Source organism: Ambystoma mexicanum, chromosome 1p (assembly GCF_040938575.1).
Source record: "Ambystoma mexicanum isolate Mex_15411 chromosome 1p, UKY_AmexF1_1, whole genome shotgun sequence".
NCBI lineage: Eukaryota > Metazoa > Chordata > Amphibia > Caudata > Ambystomatidae > Ambystoma > Ambystoma mexicanum.
Window position 1 is genome coordinate 785,376,084 of NC_090921.1, and position 19,750 is coordinate 785,395,833.

At 43.8% G+C, this 19,750-nt stretch overlaps 1 protein-coding gene across 2 annotated transcripts in view; it reads right to left on the reverse strand.

Annotated features, from left to right (window-relative positions):
• Window positions 1-19,750, reverse strand: part of NUP210L (nucleoporin 210 like) — a 1,198,481-nt gene that overhangs the window by 268,904 nt on the left and 909,827 nt on the right. For both annotated transcript variants that reach the window (XM_069651587.1, XM_069651595.1), the window contains exons 33-34: window positions 13,505-13,641; window positions 13,282-13,405 (exon numbers count right to left, since the gene is read on the reverse strand). In XM_069651587.1, the coding sequence (XP_069507688.1) occupies window positions 13,282-13,405; window positions 13,505-13,641 (261 nt within the window). The remainder of the gene's footprint in view (window positions 1-13,281; window positions 13,406-13,504; window positions 13,642-19,750) is intronic.

Consider the following 19,750-nt stretch of genomic DNA (forward strand, 5'->3'; position numbering starts at 1 on the left):
GGGGAGCTGGGTAGATCTTCTTTGGTTGGCAGACTTTAGTTATAACAATTTTGTCAAGAATTCTATTAGTTATTCTCCTTTCTTCAGTAGTTATGGTTTTCACCCACGATTTATGAAGGAAGTATTACCGCCTGAATATTCAAATCCAGAGGTTGAGCACCGATTAACTTGTATTAGAGATGGTTTAGTGAAAGCTAAGGAGACTTTGGAGAAAAGTAAGTTAAGGTTTAAGGCTTTTGCTGACAGGAAACATCAAAGTGGTCCACAGTATCAAGTGGGGCAAAAGGTTTGATTATCCACAAAGAATTTACATCTGAAAGGAAGAACTAAATTTAGGCCAAGATTTATTGGTCCATGTGAAATAGAAAGGATAATAAATCCGGTGGCGATCAGGTTGAAATTACCTCCCAGTATCAAAAGTCATCCCACATTTCATGTTAGTTTAGTGAAACCTTGTGTGTCAGGCACTTGATTAGGAAAACCACCACCAGCAGTTTACACAGAGGAAAATGAGGAAGAATTTTAGGTGAAGGAGATTTTAGATTCCAGGTTTGTTAGAGGAACTTTGCAATATCTTATTGATTGGAAGGGTTACGGGCCGAAGAAAGATCTTGGGAGGGTCAGACAGATGTACATGCCCCTCAGTTGGTAAGGAAGTTCCATAGGAGGTTCCCTGCTAAGCCATGCCCTGGGACAGGGCTTTGTGGCAGGGGGACTGTCAGGGCTGGCTGGAGTAGGTGGTGTGGTAGCAGGGAAAGGAGCAGCAAAGGGCCTGTACATATATTAGGAAGCAGTTTCCTTAAGTATAAACATGGTTGGTTGCCCAAGTCAAGATGGAGAGAAGGAAACCTTATCTGATTGGTTTAAGGAACAATGATATGTTTGCTTTGTCTGATTGGTGGAAGGATGTGGGTTTGATTCTTGGGAGGTGAGCAAGATTCTAAACTGCCTTTCATCCATAGTAATTCAGTGGCTGGTTGTACATTTATTAAGCTCCTTAAGTAAGGCCTTTCGAGAGTTCAGAGAATACACTAAAGAAGTAAGAAAACCGATTGCAGTGCCTGTGAGAACTTGAAGACATGAGGTGGGATTGTTCCTTTAAAAGTTGAGACTTTCACAGAGAATTTTCAATACTTACAAAATGTAATTGACTTGAAGCTATTTTATGATTATACAGTGAGTGAACTCTTTTAACACTGTTTAAAGCAATAAGAAAAGAAGTTATAAGACTGTGTGGGATAAGTTTGTCATTTTGTTTTCTGCATGATAAAATTTCAAACGGCATTAGCACGAGCGCGAGTCTTCGCATCTTCAGCAGTATCATTCATGGGAGCGCGCAGATATGGAGAGCGATAGTGCGCGTGTCCAAATGAACTGTGCGCGAGAACGTTTTTAGCACGAGTACAAGTGTTCACGTTTTTAGCAGTGTCGCGGATAAATCACGCGTGTGCAGTGAGCGATAGTGCACGAGTCCAAATGAACTGTGTGCGCGAGATCGTTTTTAGCGCGAGATCGTTTTTAGCGCAAGTACAAGTTTTCATATCTTTAGCAGCGTTGCGTATAAATCGTGCGTGTGCGGTGAGCGATAGTGCGCGAGCCCAAATGAACTGTGTGCGAGATCGTTTTAGCACAAGTACAAGTTTTCACGTCTTTAGCAGCGTCGCGTGTTAATCGTGCATGTGCGGTGAGCGTGTACGTGAATTTAAAGCGCGGGTCGAGTAAAGAACTAGCGCAAGGTTTTTTCTGAGTTTTGAAACGCGCGTTGTTTAAGAAGTATGTGTGCGTGTTTATTTTTCTCGTTGAATATGCGTGTGTGAATATAAAACTCATGCGCAGGAGGAGCTGCATTCAAGGAAGTTAAAGAATATTCATTTTCACGTAACTTTTACACTAAAAGGAGATTCTATACTACAAGAAAAACTGCATTCATTTAAGCATCTAGGTTCAGACTTTACAGAGCTTAATGTTTAATGTAATGAAGCAAAAGTGAAGAATATCCAAGACTGTTAAGCACTTGCAAGAGTCATTCACTTTAGAGTTCTAAATACACTATTAATGGCATTGTGGCAAGTTTCATTAAGAGAACCACAACAATCTTTCAGAGTTTTCAATATGAATTAATAACCTCTATGTCATAACAGAGGTTAAAGAGGTAAAGAGGTTAGTTTATTTTGAAAAATATTTTAAGAAAAGAAATGCACATTGTGCATAAGTAACCAAGCGTATTTGTTTTATCACAGATACCAGAGCCTACCAGAAGGTTGCAGGGCAGCAGTATCTCGTTTGTTATTTTCTCCACTTCCCCTTTCCCTTTCTTGGGGTTCTCAGCTCAGCTTTTATTTTAGGGTTGAGAGGTGAACTCCTGGTGAGGGTCTGTGGGGCCAGCATCAGCTCCTGCGGAATTCCGACAAGCCGGGATGAAAGCCCCACGATAATTTTGCTGCCCAATGGTATGGATTCAACAGAGGCCTTAGCAAGTTCCATTAGAGACATGTTTTCAGAGTTAAGGGAGGAAATGAGGGCTGTGCGGAAGGAGAACCAAGAATTACAAGCCAAGTTTGAAGAATTAAATCCTTAACCCATAGGGGTGAGGACATTTATTTGGAGTTTAGAGTTTCAGGGAGCCCTAGTAGAGAACTTCCAGTGTTAGTCAGAGAGGATTTGTGTGAGGGAACTGGTCCTCAGGAGAGAACTAGGGGGAGTTTGAAATTGCCTGTAGGTCCAGTCCCTTTAGCACCACCAGAACGTTTTGGAGGAGATGTCAAGAAGTGCCAAATTTTTCTTACACAGTTTGAACTTCATTTCCTTTGTAGACCTGAAGCTTTTAATACAGTTGCTACTAAGATTGCTTTTATGCTGTCTGTATAGGAGGATAAGTCAGTAGGACCCCCCTCACCTACATTGCCCACCCACGTGAAACTCATGACTCGTCAGCAGCCCCCCATGCACCTGGGCCCGGCAGGCAGGGTGGATGTAGATCGACACATGAAGCTGTACGACTATATAGCCTGGCATGACATAGACTCCATTTTTGAATGAGCAAAACTCCATTTTGTTAAGTGTGCTAAAGCCCAACGCATGCAGAACAACTTACACCCTGAGCTGCAACTCAGCCCCCACTTGACCGCACACTGAAAGGCCTGCACTTCCCCCCCAACCTCCACCTCATGGCAGATCCGCTGAAGGCCCGTTCTCACGAGCAAACAAACAACAGAACAAACACTGTATTGTTTACCTTCCGCAGTACATCATTGCCCCAGGTGTGACCGGACTCATAGCTCAAGTCTGGAAAATAACCAAATCCATCCCAACTCGACATGCACCGACCCTGCACATAACCCCCAGTGTTTGTGATATACAAAGCCCATGGTCCCCCGCCCACCCCAAGCCATCGTGTGCTCTGATACCTAATGTATGATCCCTTAAAAATATGTGTCGTGTTGACTAACGTTGCTGCTAATGTGAAAAGGATAGTCAAGAAGCAATATGTAAATGCCTGTATATGACTTGATAACACATGCCTGTACTACATGTAGGCCATCTAGAACCCTGAGCCAGTTTTTATTGCAATTGAAATAATAGGTCAAACACATTGCTCTCTTCGCTCCCAAGCACATAAGCCATCCTAACGCTACCTCACGTTTGTTATATGGTTATCATTCTTATGAACTGCAAGTATGATGTCAACAGATGATATGTAATGTTTGTGCTAATGATAAATCCCCTGCGTTGTGAATCTGCTAACGAAAGCCTATGTGAATCTGAAGAAATATGCACTAATCCTAATGCTTCTAGCTTTAACACTCGCCCCCCATCGAAGGTGTGGTGTGCTGTCCTTCGAATGGAGACACACTCAGAGTTACAAGGCCATCTCCCCCTCCTCCCACCAAGGGCTGCTGGGGCTCGCTGGTGTTCGAACAGCACAGCCTCGCCTCCCCACATTCCTGCTGGACCCGCTTCAAGTATTTACCTCCCCCATGTTAGAGGCCGACAGGGCATGGCCTTGTGAATTATGAGCTACCTGGTCCTAAAACCCCACCGCCTCAGGGGCACCAGTTACATGCCCTCATTGACCCTATGGTATTACTGTTGACCCCAAGTTAATGGGCCTTGGAGCTAGATATCCACCCTTGTACTAACATATCATAAAACCATACCTCACTGCATCTAACCGGATAGAGTGACACCGCAGCTTACCCTGTGCCCCCTGATGAGACACCTGGACTCATGGGACCCGGCTCTTTTATCAAGGGTGCCGTTACAAAGATGTATTAGTGAACTTCCAAGTGCATATCGATGTCTCTGCCTCCCTTCTTGATCCTAGGTCAATGTATTGCAGGATTTACAGGACACCTGAAACTGTATAGTATAACAAAGGATTGTGAGTGTGTGGCCACAAGGGCAAAGTCTTAGTACAGCCACCAATCATCAATACAAGTGCATCCGGCCTGACAGCTCCACCCCTAAGAGCCCAGCTGACCCGTCACCTCACGTGGCACCGCACAGACGTCCACCAATTCTGGAGCAGCACATGTATACAAAGTATATAGCTTAGCCACCGCCACCTAACCCCTAAGACTATGTGCCCCCTATATCTTACCTCATGCATGACGTAGTTTTGTAATAAGTAGGACTGTCTTTGATATTGTCAGACAGAGCGCTCTCTGAGTTTGCAGAGTCCTTTGCATGCCCTATATTGATCTATATAAAACCCTTTTAACTTCACCCGCACTTGGTCGTGGTCTCATTCCCTCCTGGGGTGTGTCCTTTATTGCCTCTCACTAAGGGGGGCGCCACACTGGGGGACGCTTACACTCAGAAATGCCAAATTCTTCTTACACAGTGTGAACTTAATTTCTTTTGTAGACCTGAAGCTTTTAATACAGATGCTACTAAGATTGCTTTTATGCTGTCTTAAGTTACTGGTGAGGCGGCTGCTTGGTCAGTGTTATTAGTTGGTCAAGAGAGTCCAATACTAAAGAAGTCGAAGGAGAGTTACTAGAGTTAAAACAGGGAACTAAAGGGTTAGTGTCTTACATCACCCAGTTTAGATCTACAATATTAGAAAGCAATTGGCCAGAAGAGAAACAATTGTCTCTGTGTTATAGAGGACTGAGGGAGGAGTTAAAAGATGCCTTATCTACAATAGTGCATAGACCGACTTCATGTGAAGCTTTGATGGATTTAGTCATGCAAATGGATTACAGATTAGGGGAACGCAAAGCTGAGCGTAAAAGAGGAGGTGTGGAGCAACCCAGAGTTTTTCCTAGAGTTGATAAGCGAAAGTAAGAATTTGTAAATAGAGAATTGAGAACAGGAAATGTAGAGAGGGTAAATAAGGTGAGAGGTCCTTTAACTAAAGATGAGAAGGAAAGGCGAAGACAGAATAATTTATGTTTATATTGTGGTAGATCAGGACATTTTGTTGGAAATTGCCCTTGGTGTCCAAAATCCTCTTCATCTGCTGACAGTTCCAGAAATCAACAAGTGGTTAATACTATCCAAGCTGCAGTACCAAATATTACATTGAATGTATCCTTTTATGTAAAAGAGGAATTACAGGGAAGTGGTCCAGTAGTAATAGATTTCGGAAACCACTGGGAATTTCATGGATTGGAATGTGGTTAAGGCTATGAATGTACCTTATATTTTGAAAGATAGACCTGAGCAGGTGAGAGCAGTGGATGGGTCTCAACTTACGTCAGGTTTAATTACACATGAAACAATTCCATTAGGGATGGAGATTGGTGGACAATGGGAGGAAATTGTGTTTGACTTAATTGATAATCCACAGTTGAAGATAATTTTGGGAATGTCTTGGTTGACGTATCATAACCCTCAGATTGATTGGGGAAGGAGAGTGGTGAAATAGGATTCTCCATTTTGTGCCACAAATTGTTTAAAGGAAGGAGGTCAGGAAGATGTTTCCAATAGGTGTTCGGAAGTTGTGGAAGGATTGGTGAAATTTGGAGCAACAGTACATTCTATAGGGGCTACAAATGGAGAATTACCAAAGTGTTACCAAGATTTCAATGATGTGTTTAGTGAAAAGGAAGCAAATTAATTACCTCCTCATCGAGAATACAATTGTAAGATTGATTTAGAACCAGGTGCTCACATTCCTTGTAGTCGCATCTATGCCCTGACCGAGAAAGAAAATCAACATTTGAAAGATTACATCCAAGAGAATTTGACTAAGGGGTTTATCAGGCACTCACAGTCGCCAGCGGCCTCTCCACAATTTTTTGTTCCAAAAAAGGAAGGTACTTTACGGACATGTATTGATTATAGGGCGTTGAATAGGATAACAATTAAGAACAGATAACCACTTCCCTTAATTTCCGTAATGTTGGATCAGATTCAGGGGGCTTTAGTGTTTACCAAATTAGATCTTCGTGGACCCTATCATTTAGTGCAGGTGCGTCAAGGTGATGAATGGAAGACGGCATTTCGAACAAAATTCGGTCTGTTTGAATATCAAGTAATGCCATTTTGATTGTGCAACGCCCCAGCGTCCTTTCAATTTTTTATTAGTGAGGTGTTGAGGGATTTTATCAACATTTTTGTAGTAGTATACATTCATGACATTCTCATTTATTCTAAGGATCTACTGCAACATGAGGAACATTTCAGGAAGGTGTTACAGCGATTAAGAAAGAATAAATTATTTGCCAAGTTGGAAAAGAGGCAGTTCCATAAAAAGGAGGTGGAATTTTTGGGTTTTATCATTTCTCTCAAGGGTTTGGAAATGGACATGAAGAAAATTAAAGCAGTAGAAGAGTGGCCAATACCAATGTGTGTTAAAGACATTCAAAGCTCCCTGGGTTTTGCAAATTTTTACAGGAGGTTCATAAAAGAGTTTTCTCAGACTATTTCTCCCATCACCAAATTATTGAAGAAAGGAATAAAGTTTGAATGGACGAATGAAGCGGCTCTGTCTTTCAAAAAATTGAAGAAAAGTTTTACATTCGGACCAATCAAATTACATCCAGACCCTTTCCAACCATTTATTGTAGAGGCAGATGCTTCTAATACTGCAATTGGAGCTGTACTTTGTCAAAGGCATCCTGAGACTGGGCAATTGCATCCTGTGGCCTATTTATCTAAGAAGTTGGTTCCAGCGGAGATGAACTACACAATTACTGATAGAGAACTCCTGGCAATCAAGAAAGCATTTCAGAAATGGAGGCATTATTTGTTGGGAGCAAGATTCACAGTAACCTTTTTAACTGATCATAGGAATCTCCTGTTTTTGAAATCTGCCAGAACATTATCGCCTCACGCCAGGACGGTTAAATGGTAAAGCGGACGCTTTATCCCGACAAGGTTCTTCTGAAGAGGTAGAAAAGAAGTTATTACCAGAACCAGTGATTGCAGAAAATAGATTTATTTTGAGTACTACAAAGGAAGAGGATTTGTTTCTTAAGAGAATTCAAAAGGAATTACCAGAGATGGCGATTCAATCTTGGCTTGCGGAAGATTCAGGAAGATATTTAGTTGATGGATTTCCATGTTTTATTCTAAGATTTATCTTCCAGGTAAAGAACGGCAAATGGAAATTATGCAAGAATGTCATGAATCTGAGTTGGTGGGTCATACTGGAATTCGTAAAACAATCGAATTGGTGGCAAGGAAGTTCTGGTGGAAAGGTATGAAACAAGATATAGAAGATTATGTGAAAACATGTGAAGTCTGTGCTTGAGTTAAGTCTGGAGGAGGAAAACCATCAGGACTACTCAACACGTTACCTGTACCCCCTAGTCCTTGGTTTACAATCTCTATGGATTATATTGTAGATCTTCCTAAAGATCAAGGTTGTACCACAGTATTGGTGGTGGTGGATTTACTGATGAAAGCTGGGCATTTCATTCCAATGAAAGGAGAGGCCTCTGCAAGGAATCTGGCGAAGAGCTTTCTGCAGGAAGTGGTGCGACTGCATGGATTGCCAACATAAATTGTATCTGATCGAGGGTCTCAGTTCATCTCTAAGTTTTGGCAAGCTTTTTGTAGGGAGTTGGGCATTGAGATACGGCTTTCTTCAGGTAATCACCCACAAACTAATGGCCAGACGGAACGAGTAAATCAGGAGTTAGAAAAATATATTAGAGCTTTTTGGCAGGAGAAGGGGAGCTGGGTAGATCTTCTTTGGTTGGCAGACTTTAGCTATAACAATTCTGTCAAGGATTCTACTAGTTATTCTCCTTTTTTCAGTAGTTATGGTTTTCACCCACGATTTTTGAAAGAAGTGTTACCATCTGAATATTCAAATCCAGAGGTTGAGCACCGATTAACTTGTATTAGAGATGGTTTAGTGACAGCTAAGGAGACTTTGGAGAAAACTAAGTTAAGGTTTAAGGCTTTTGCTGACAGAAAACGTCAAAGTGCTCCGCAGTATCAAGTGGGGCAAAATGTTTGGTTGTCCACAAAGAATTTACATCTGAAAGGAAGAACAACATTTTGTCTGAGATTTATTGGTCCATTTGAAATAGAAAGGATAATAAATCCGGTGGCAATCAGGTTGAAATTACCTCCCAGTATCAAAAGTCATCCCACATTTCATGTCAGTTTAGTGAAACCTTGTGTGTCAGGAACTCAATTAGGAAAACTATCACCAGCAGTCTACACAGAGGAAAATGAGGAAGAATTTGAGGTGAAGGAGATTTGAGATTCCAGGTTTGTTAGAGGAACTTTGCAATATCTTATTGATTGGAAGGGTTACGGCCCAGAAGAAAGTTCTTGGGAGGATCATACAGATGTACATGCCCCTCAGTTGATAAGGAAGTTCCATAGGAGGTTCCCTGCTAAGCCAGGCCCTGGGACAGGGCTTTGTGGAGGGGGTACTGTCAGGGCTGGCTGGAGTAGGTGGTCTGGTAGCAGGAAAGGGCCTGTACATTGAATAGGAAGCAGTTTCCTTAAGTATAAACATTGTGGGTTGCCCAAGTCAAGATGGAGAGAAGGAAACCAATGATATGTTTGCTTTGTCTGATTGGTGGAAGGATAATGGGTTGGATTCTTGGGAGGTGAGCAAGATTCTAAACTGCCTTTCATCCATCGTAAATTCAGTGGCTGGTTGTACATTTATTAAGCTCCTTAAGTAAGGCCTTTCCAGAGTTCAGAAAATCCACTGAAGAAGTAAGAAAACCGATTGCTGTGCCTGAGAGAACTTGAAGACATCAGGTGGGATTGTTCCTTTAAAGGTTTATAGACTTTCACAGAGAATTTTCAATACTTAAGAAATTTAATTGACTTGAAGCTATTATATGATTATACAGTGAGTGAACTTTTTAAAGCAATAAGAAAAGAAGTTATAAGACTGTGCGCGTTAAGTTTGTAATGTTGTTTTCTGCATGATAAAATTTCAAATGGCATTAGCGCGAGCGCGAGTCTTCGCCTCTTCAGCAGCGTCATTCATGTGAGCGCACGGGTATGGAGAGCGATAGTGCGCATGTCCAAATGAACTGTGCACGAGATCGTTTTTAGCGCGAGTACAAGTTTTCACGTCTTTAGCAGCGTCGCGCATAAATCGCGAGTGTGCGCTGAGCGGTAGTGCGCGAGTCCAAATGAACTGTGTGCGTGAGATCGTTTTTAGGAGAGTACAGGTTTTCACGTCTTTAGCAGCATCGCGTATAAATCGCGCGTGTGCGGTGAGCGTGTACGTGAATTTAAAGCGCGGGTCGAGTAAAGAACTAGCACAAGGTTTTTTCTGAGTTTTGAAACGCGTGTTGTTTAAGAAGTACATGCGCGTGTTTATTTTTCTCGTTGAATATGCGTGTGTGAATATAAAATTCATGCGCGGGAGGAGCTGCATTCAAGGAAGTTAAAGAATATTCATTTTCACGTAACTTTTACACTAAAAGGAGATTCTATACTACAAGAAAAACTGCATTCATTTAAGCATCTAGGTTCAGACTTTACAGAGCTTAATGTTTAATGTAATGAAGCAAAAGGGAAGAATATCCAAGACTGTGAAGCACTTGCAAGAGTCATTCACTTTAGAGTTCTAAAGAGACTATTAATGGCATTGTGGCAAGTTTCATTAAGAGAACCACAACAGTATTTTGGGGGTTTTCAATATGAACTAATAACCTCTATGTCATAAAAGAGGTTAAAGAGGTGAAGAAGTTATTTATGTTGAAAAATATTTTAAGAAAATAAATTTACATTATGCATAAGTAACCAAGCGTATTTGTTTTATCAAAGATACCAGAGCCTACCAGAAGGTTGCAGGGCAGCAGTATCTCGTTTGTTATTTTCTCCACTTCCCCTTTCCCTTTCTTGGGGTTCTCAGCTCAGCTTTTATTTTAGGGTTGAGAGGTGAACTCCTGGTGAGGGTCTGTGGGGGCAGCATGAGCTCCTGCGGAATTCCGACAAGCCGGACCCTGACACTGAGCCAATGATTGTGAAGACTGTTGATAGGACAGGGAGGTGGGTGGGTGGATTGAGTAAAATGCAGAAACTTTTCATGTGAGTGTAGATGTAAACAGAGTCCCTGACAGAAAGGAGTCCCATTTAGACATGTCCTCATATTCTCTCCTCTCCTAGAAGGAAGGGGCAGAAATTCAATCTCATAATAACAGAAAAGCTGACATTATGTGGGTTGAGGCCTACTGAAAGAGGTCCCTGGAGAGGGGCAGGCCGATGCAGTTACGCATGGGTGAGGTGCCCAAGAAAGGTGTAAGACATGCATTGATGTCAGTAAGGGGTTCAGTAAAAATATATACCACTGTAATAAGTGAGCAAACATCATGTGGGGGGATACACCATTCATTCTGGGAAATCCTACTGCACCTTTACACACATTCTGACAGAAGAAAGTTTGTGAAGTTCAAGATAAGGGAGTAGTGGCATCTGGTCACAGTATTCTAAGTATTCCTCTACATGCATTCTCAAGCGAAGGATAAGAGTTACCCCACAGGAAACAACGGATGTAGGTCTTTACAAAATCCCTTGTCATCATTGGGAATTGACCAGATTCAACCCTGTGAGCGAATTGCAAGCACAAGACAGGGTTGCCCCTCAGGTAGCCTGCTTGGTATTTTTTACAGTAACTACAAACTTTATCCATGGTTTTCTAACCAGGTACCAGTAGGGAGACAAGATGGAGGGTATAGTGCCAGCCAGATCACCCCAGTTGAGGTAAGCCTCTGTTTCTTGGTAGTGGACCAGGGAGGAAATGCAGGTCTCTGACATCAAGTGAGAAAAACATTTCTTAGGGACACATTAATTGCACCTCAACCTTAAACGCTAAAGTGCTAAAGGGCCACCTAGTTCTGTGCGACTCCCTACAGGATAATATATGATGGGTGGTGAGCCTGCATGGGCACTTGGTCTTGCTATCATGCTCACATGCGAAAATGAGCTTCAGGCTCTGACCATTGCCCATACAGCAAATTCGAGGGTTCTCCAGGGTGGTGATCCACAGACCCACAGACCACAACACAACGAAATGCAGAAGGACCACCAGCACACTTCATGTCACAGTGTTGACAGGGTTCCCCAAATTCAGTGTCTTCCCGATCGCCTAATGGTTGCTCTGCCTACTCTTATGTGACTCTAATTTGGAGGGTAAAACTCTTTATTAAATCAGCACATTATCACCATAAAAATCGTCTAAATGACCTTCAAAAACATCTAAGTAGTGCAAAGAACTTTGACAGTTTCCACAAGGACAGGTGGACTTTTGTGGAAACACCCTGGGCCTCATTACACGGACGTCGGTGGACCGTCCATACCGGTAAAATACCGGCACCGCCTTGGTGGAAAGGGGAATTACCGCCCTATTCCAAGGTTGGCGGGGCAGTAATTCTCCCTTCCCCCATTGCCCTTCCCCATTCCCATTTTTGCCCCATAGGGCATAATGGGAATGGGGAAGGTGCTAATTACGGCACCGCAAATTGCGGTACCGTAATTAGCTCCCTGGTCCCTTTGCGGGTTGGTTTTTAACGCCTGCAAAAAGCAGGCGTTAAATTCTCCAACCCGCAAAGGGACCTCGTAGTAAGGCGGTAAGGGTTTACCGGTACCGGTAAAATACCGGTACCGATAAACCCTTACCGCCTACCGTGTAATGAGGCCCCCAGTCTTTTTTGCCTCAGGTGGTGTCTGCTTTATATATAAATCAACACATCGGTTCGCTAACTTTTTTCACAAACTCATATTCTCATGTAGCAAGGGTTCGCCACTGCCTTGAAGTTCGCAGAGACCTCGCATGTTACCTCAATAGGACCGATCAATTTAGAGCGCATGATTGTCATGAATGGTCCCTCTAATAAGGGAAAGCACTCCTCTGCAGCGTCTATTGTGAAATGGATTCCCTTGTGCATAATTGAAGCCAATCAATGCCAGAGGAAATCACTGCCCAGTGGGCTTTATACTCTTTCAGTAAGGACTTTGCCAGTCTTAGTTACCATGTCTCATATGAAGTTATTTGTAATGCACCCAAATGAGCTTCGATTACTTATTTCTGCAGGCATTACTCTATGGAATTTAGCCCCAGGGCAGATGCAAGATTCGGTCAAGGTGTGTTGTAAAATCACTTTGGGTAAAAATATCATCCATACTCCCATTCCCTCCAATGCTGTGGAATCTCCCATGAGTATGGAGAGGGACGGGAGTTTGGAGTATGTAAAAGTTACTCACCATAGTGACTACTGTACTCCTAGTCTATAGTATCCTTTCCTCCTTATGCCCTCCCTCCATCCTCGATGGTAACAGTTTTTTGTCTTGGCCTAGACAGTCTCAGTGAACTAGTGGGTAAAACCAGATGATATGGTAAGAAGGGGCAGAACTCTGCTTCACACATGCGCACCAGCTTTGCATTTGACATTGGTTTTTTTTTGCTGCACAGAGAGGCTTTGGTCCCATCCCCATGTGTAAAGATGCCATGGGTATGGAAGATAGGAGGCTATGTTTTACCTTTACATTCTAAATGAATCTGTGGGGGGGGTTAGGGGGGGTGAATTCCAAGTTTTGCCTTCAGCAAAGGAAAATGCTCTTCCACCCATTCTAGCTCTGCTAAAGAATGGCGCAAAGTGAAGTCTTGAATTAATAGAATGCAGCTGTCTGGCAGCCACATACTGGAAACATTATTGATGATGCACCATTTAAACCTTCCTATTTAAGTCTTGGGCCAACGATTATTTCCAAAATCATGTTCGAATGGTAGCTGCTCATTTTAAAGAAAAGCAAAGTAAACTTTGAGAAATTACTTTCATTTGTTAATGATTTCAGTGTTAAACTTCTTTTTGACACACCATGGCTGAATACAAGATAGCCTAAACTCACTCCAAAGGCTGTGCCCCCTGTGGCTTGTGGCAACCAGCAGATGAGTTTCAATGCAGTTGGGCGTGTTGGTTAAGTAGCTCCTGGGGCTGATGGTGAGGACCAATGTTGAACTGTTCACCTCCACCTGCAACAGAAAGCAAAGATGAAGTTGAAAAGGGGAGTTTCTCTCGAAATCTGGAATGTTTAGAGAAGACAAAGGCATATTGTTGACCAACATTCCTACCTCTCTATAGGTCTTCACTATACCGGGAATGTCATAAAATATGGTAGCCTTTCCCGGACGTTTGGCAACAGCAGTCCCAGATGTGATGTCCGCTTCTAGGATGTCACAGGAGGAGCTCTGCCAACACCCAGCCTCCCCTATAAAAAGGAACAACAAAAGGACTGCAGGTAAACCACAAGCTGGCTTGCATTAGTGTGCTTAGGAAAACACGAACATACTTCTTGCACATTAAATCTGACCACTCTTTTACTATGCTCCTTTTCAATTCACACATCACCCTTCGTCTATACCCATAGAATGCATGGGTTTAGCAGATAAACCACATGCACTTGAATAGTTTAGGAAATATCATGCACTTACCGATAGTATTCTGTGAATAGAGGCAAAATGGCGCACGTTTTTTCGGATAACATATATTTGGTATGCAGTGTACTGTGCTGCATAACCATGATACCACCGGCCCACGGGCTAGGAACAACACTCGATGGATAAGCTCATAATCTTAAACTGATAAGTATTTTACTTTCCACAGAAAAGTTGATACACATTTGGTGTCTCAGGGAGAAGACCAGCAAAGCAAAATTGTCTGAACCTGTGTTAATGTCAGTGGCCTTAATTAAACCTGTTTTGCAGCTGGCAATCACATTGCACAACTGGATTCCTATCTCCATGGGAGGATGGGCCGCTGTAATGCCTTTTCACAGCATGTCTATTTAAGAACAGTGCCTGCTGTTAGAAATATCCTTTGACTTTAGGAATTGAAGTAGCAGCGTGTATCTTGGAATGTGGCACAGGTGTAGAACAAGTTATTTACCACTACAATGTTCCTTCTGATGGACACTTGAGTCCTACCACAGATTTCACATCTTAACAAATAGCTCGAGGTGGCAGACTGGACTCGAAACCATCACAGAGACTCCAAGGCGTGCCAGGCGGCCCCAGTTCAGGATCATCATAACTCAATGGCACTGCATGGCACCAGATGTGAGGCTCAAAGCCTCATGCAGAGGTGTTGCTAGGGGGACTAAGGGGCTATAGCCCCATGTCTTTTGGTTGTAGCCCCATATTGAAACTCAGGTGCTACAATCAAAAGACTAGCTAGCCCGAGTCCTGACAGTCCCAACATTAGCACAGGCCCAGATCTTTTCCAGACCTAGCAACACCCCTGGCCTCATGTAGACCCCCACCCCCACGCCACCCCAGTTAGACCCCATTTTCATCCTCTTCCAGAGACCAAGGAACAGAGCAACTGCCATTATTGTGAGAATACTGGTATGGTTGGAAATAATACAATTCACACATTTTATATGGGAAGAGGACCAGGTCAATAATCTGATGGTGGAATTCTGAAAACATCAGAACGAACATTACCAAAAGTTAAATAATTTGTTCTTCTAATGGATGCCTTCCTCCCACACATTCCATGTGTTTAGACAAGCTCTCCTTGCAGTAGCACCATAGAATACGACACTCTTTGAGGGAAACTGATGAACAGTGGAATGAACCAGCCTAGCCATCCTTCTTTGCAAAGCAATTCAGCTAATAATGCTTGGTGAAAGTGGGGAATGGGGTCCAGATAGGTGCTGACATGTATCTTACAAGGCAAAGCATAAACGTCTGACTAACCTTTGGTAAAGCAAGCCCATATACCACCAGGGAGCTGCTTGAAGGCCAACTCGAAACAGATCTTGATGTTCGTGACAATCCACTTGGAGAATGTCGGCTTAGTACTGAATTATATGTAATATGTAGCAAGCTGCTGCCTGGTCATCCTTACACTCTTTTGCCAAGCCATACTATTTTGATTCCTTGACAGGGGAAGGCATTCGTTTTAGGAATTCGATTTGCCTGTAAGTGTGTGCGTGTTCTTTCCATCACTAAATCACCTTCCCCATGAGGTTCAGCAAAGCAAATTAAAAGCTTGTCAATTCTGTACTTGATGGACTGGAGACAGACAATTTGGCCCTCATTACGAGGCAACCTCGGTTTACCGTTTCTGCCACCCGATATCCCAGTAATACCGGTATATTATGGGCGGTGGCGGCAGAACGGTAAGTTCCCATTCCTGTGGAGTCCCATAGGACTCCATAGGTAATGGGAAAACTGAAGCACCCGGTGTTTCAGTGATATATCTGCCGGTAGGGGCTTGAACTACTGGCTATCAGGTCTGGCAGTTGGCCAGTGGTGATTCATAGAGTAGGAGGTTTTTTTCATCAAGGAAGGGTGTTAGCAATTAGTGGGAACTTAAGTGATCAATCTCTTTTATTCACAGGGTTAAGTATTACAGGGTTCCCAAGCTAACATGGTGGAAAGCAGGGTTCCCAAGTTAAGATGGTGGAGTACTGGGTTGATCTGATTGGTTGAGAGAACAATGGTCTGGTGTACTTTGCTTGAACCCAGGGTTCTATAACTGCCTTTCATCCAGAGAGATTTAGTGACAGGTTGTGAAATTCATAGTTCCTTAACTTAGGCCCAATTTAGAGCCCAGAATTCCCCCCAAAGAAGTAAGAAGATATCTGCAGCAGTGAGGTCAGATATGAGAGAAGGCCACAGGTGGGAGCGTTACAATTTGAAAGTCAATGTTATGTAATGAGCAAGTTAGAATGATTGCAGCTCATGCAGCAGTTTCAAGAAAAGAACCATATGTTCAGCTAGAGAAATCATGCTGGAACGCATTAGCAGAACCGTGTTTCTTCTAGACAATTGTAAATAGGTTAATGTGCAAGATTTACCATAATTCAAGTTATGTAAGTAAGCGTGTCAAGTGCATGTCACTCAGCACCAGTTCCTAGTGTGTGTGTGCAGCGTGAGTTACAGCAGCAGTTAACAGAGAGGTGCAGCAGCGTATCTTGAAGGGAGAAGTCCACGAGAAAATATGTATAGTGTGCGGCACGAGTTGTGTAAACTCAATTGAGGAGTGTAGCGGCATATCTTCATGAAGAAGGTCAGCGTCGAGTCATGGCAAACACAGGCACGTGTCCGCTTAAGTATTTTGGAGGCGCAGTGAAACTTTCTGTCAAAAAGTGAACCAGGCAATGCGCGTATGTGAAGTATGAAAACAGTCAAGGCAAATCTCTCGCCGAGTTTGTTCTATTGTAAACACTCGTCTGTCAATTTCATTCTGTAGAAGCGTTGAAGGAAATAGAAAGAGGACTACGCTTCATGTTCAAGGAAAAGGAATTTTCTAGTGTGTGCAGCGCTGCAGCTTTAGTGCAAGACAATTTAAGGTAAACCAAGCTTTCAGTTAAGGAGCAAGTCTGGCTAGAGGCACACAGAAATTGCAGGACTATTGCAGCAGAAGAAAAGACATTTAAAAAAATTGCAAATAGTTTTTGGAAGAGACTAGCAAAGGAATTATTGCAAGCTTCAGCTGTTCGAAATTAAGTTCAGCAGTACCAGTCACTAAAGGAAGTACGCAAACTTCCTTTAGTGACTCGTACTGTCTTTTCCATGCCTCTGAACTAACAGCAGAGACAGAACAGGTAAAGGGTAACTTATTACAGACATTACTATAATACACATGTTTTACACAGTGCTTATGTAATCTGGTGTATTTGTTCCACTACAGATACCGGAGATGGGCCAGAAGGTTGGGCGTCTGCTGTGTCTGAGATTGTTATTTTATCCACTACGCCTTTCCCTTTCTTGGGGTTCTCAACTCAGCTGTGAATATAGGGTTGAGCAGGGAACTCCTGGTGAGGGTCTGTGGGATCAGCATCAGCTCCTGTGGATTCCAGCAAGCCGGTCATGAAACCGGCAGGTCAGGCCTGATGGTCGTTCACAGCCCCTACCGGCAGACTCGGAGTGACCCGGTTGGGAAAAGGTGTCAATTTCGGACCGGGTCACTCCAATGAGGGCGAAAGACACTGATGTGGCATCTCCTGCAAAGTAGTCCTAGTGGCCATCCACTGTAAGATCGGAAAGGAGAGCTCCCTTGCCATACAGGAAGGCATTCATCAACACTGAAAACTGGAGTTGCTCAAATGCTTTCCCACAGGAGATTAGACTGCAACATCCACCACTGAAGGTTCTGGTCGATGCAAGAAGGCACTGAGGAGAAATCTTTGAAACGCGCTAACTGGGGTCACTGAGATATTCAACCTCAGCTGAGCCTCTGCTACTAGAAAGGTGCACAAGACTGAGTCAGGGAAAAAGGGAGTCTAGATAGAAGAAGGACTTTGTCTGACATAAATCTTTGACTGTCTATTGGGTAGCAGAAGCCTTCCATACTTGAGAATATAATACTGCACTGATGACATGTTTCCTGTTGGATGGAACAAGTCAGAACCCACGGGAATAAAAAAGAGCCAGCACAGCTTATGTAGATGACACAACACCAAATCTACCCTACACTTTCATCCATGTTATGGTAAGACATGGATACCTGCTCGCTTGAGGTGTACAGTGTCATGATCTCTGCTTCCAAAAGATCAGGACTTGCCCGACTCCCTTGGAAGCAGACCCATAACCCCGGTTCCGAGTGCCAGCCAGTCCCAATTGGGACCTTTTGGACCCTGTCCTGGCGCCAGTGGCACCAGGCTCATAAAGATGCCCAGTCCCAGCGCTGGAAGCGCCGGGCTCATAATGCTTTGGTGGACTTACCTGCAGCAAACCATGCTGCTTACTTACCTGCCAGTTGAACCCCTGATCCTCTTCTGTTTGGGACTACTTTTCCTGTTGAGTGGGGCAGGAGCCACTCCCTAGGTTCAGAACACTGGAACTCTTCTGGAAAGCAGGAACTCTTTTCTTACCTAGGCGTGGCTGTGGAAGGAGACACCTAAGCACTACATGAGGCTATTTAAACCACACCCGATGGATGAATCTTGCTTTGCGTTATTCTGCATTCTCTGCAGCAGAACGCTCATCGTGTCTTCTGCTTCTGATCCTGGGCCTAAGGGAACAAAGGCTTACCATCCTGGAATCCAGTCTTCAGCAGCACCTGTAAAGACAAAGAAAGAACAGGTTAGCACTACGGTCTTCAGTGGCAGCGCATCTCTTACCTGGTCCATCGGCTGTCACCAACGCCTCGCGCTGCATTCCGGCATCTGAAAGACAAAGGCTTACCTACTCTTCGCATGCTCCGGAGGTCTTCGCACTGCATTCCGGCATCTGAAAGACAAAAGCTTACCAGCTCTTCGCACGCTCCGGAGGCCTTCGGCGCTGCATCCCGCATCTGAAAGACAAAAGAAGGTGCGTTTAAAGACATTGGGCAACTTTATTACTCAAGTGCCATTACTCCTTCCCACGCCGAATCCAGTGGGTATTCCAGCACCCTTCAGCTTCTCTAAAGCTCCGAACTTGTACCTGCAAGATAAAAGGGACAGTTAGTGCGCATCGTGAAGCAGGCTACAAGCGCTTACTTACGTGCTTCCAGGCGCTTCTATTCCTCACGCGGGTTCGATCCTCAACTCTCATCAGCCCGCCATCCGCCATCGCCGGAACCCTGCAAAACAAGAGATATCATTACAAAAGACTTTTAAGACATTTGAAGTGCCCAGAACTTACCGTTCGTGCAGTTAACGATGGACAGCAGTCCTCTGAGGTCAAGAGGCCTGCACCCTTATCCAGTGAAGAAACTGGTTACGGCACCCTGCCCCGAGGCAGATGGAGAGCTCGGCGTTCACTTACCTAAGGTGAGGGCGTTAACCTTTGGGGTTCTACAGGAGAAGAGAAAGGGAAGAGGAGAGAGGCACCCAATAACCCCAGTTCATTAATCCCATATTTTCTATTTGCAGACATCTTACTCTTCGAGTCAGACATACAGTGCACAGAGGTCCAGCCCAAAGAGCCAACCGTGTGTTACACATCACCTTTGAAGATACGGCATTCACCCAGTCAAGACCGGCGCCTCTGCGGGAATCAGGTGAGCGTTACAGAATGCAAAGCCTACCGCAAAACTCCCACCCAGGCGCTATGGAAGCCTCGGATACCGACCAGCTAGCCCAGTTACTTGGGGAACTAAGAGCAGAAGTGCATGCAGCCCGTCAGGAAACTAATGCACTAAGAAGGGAACTGATTATTTCCAAGGAGCGAACAGACGATCTCGCTAGACAATTGCTACAGTCACAAGCCGGACAAACTCCGTTACCCGCATCAGGGGCAAATCTTCCTTCAACATCCTCTACAAACCCAGTGCAGATCAACCTACCTGGGAATGTACCTCTGGCTCCGCCCGAACGATTTTCTGGTGACCCAAAGAGTTTTGCAGTATTTATTAATCAGTGCCGGTTGCACTTCTTATGCCGG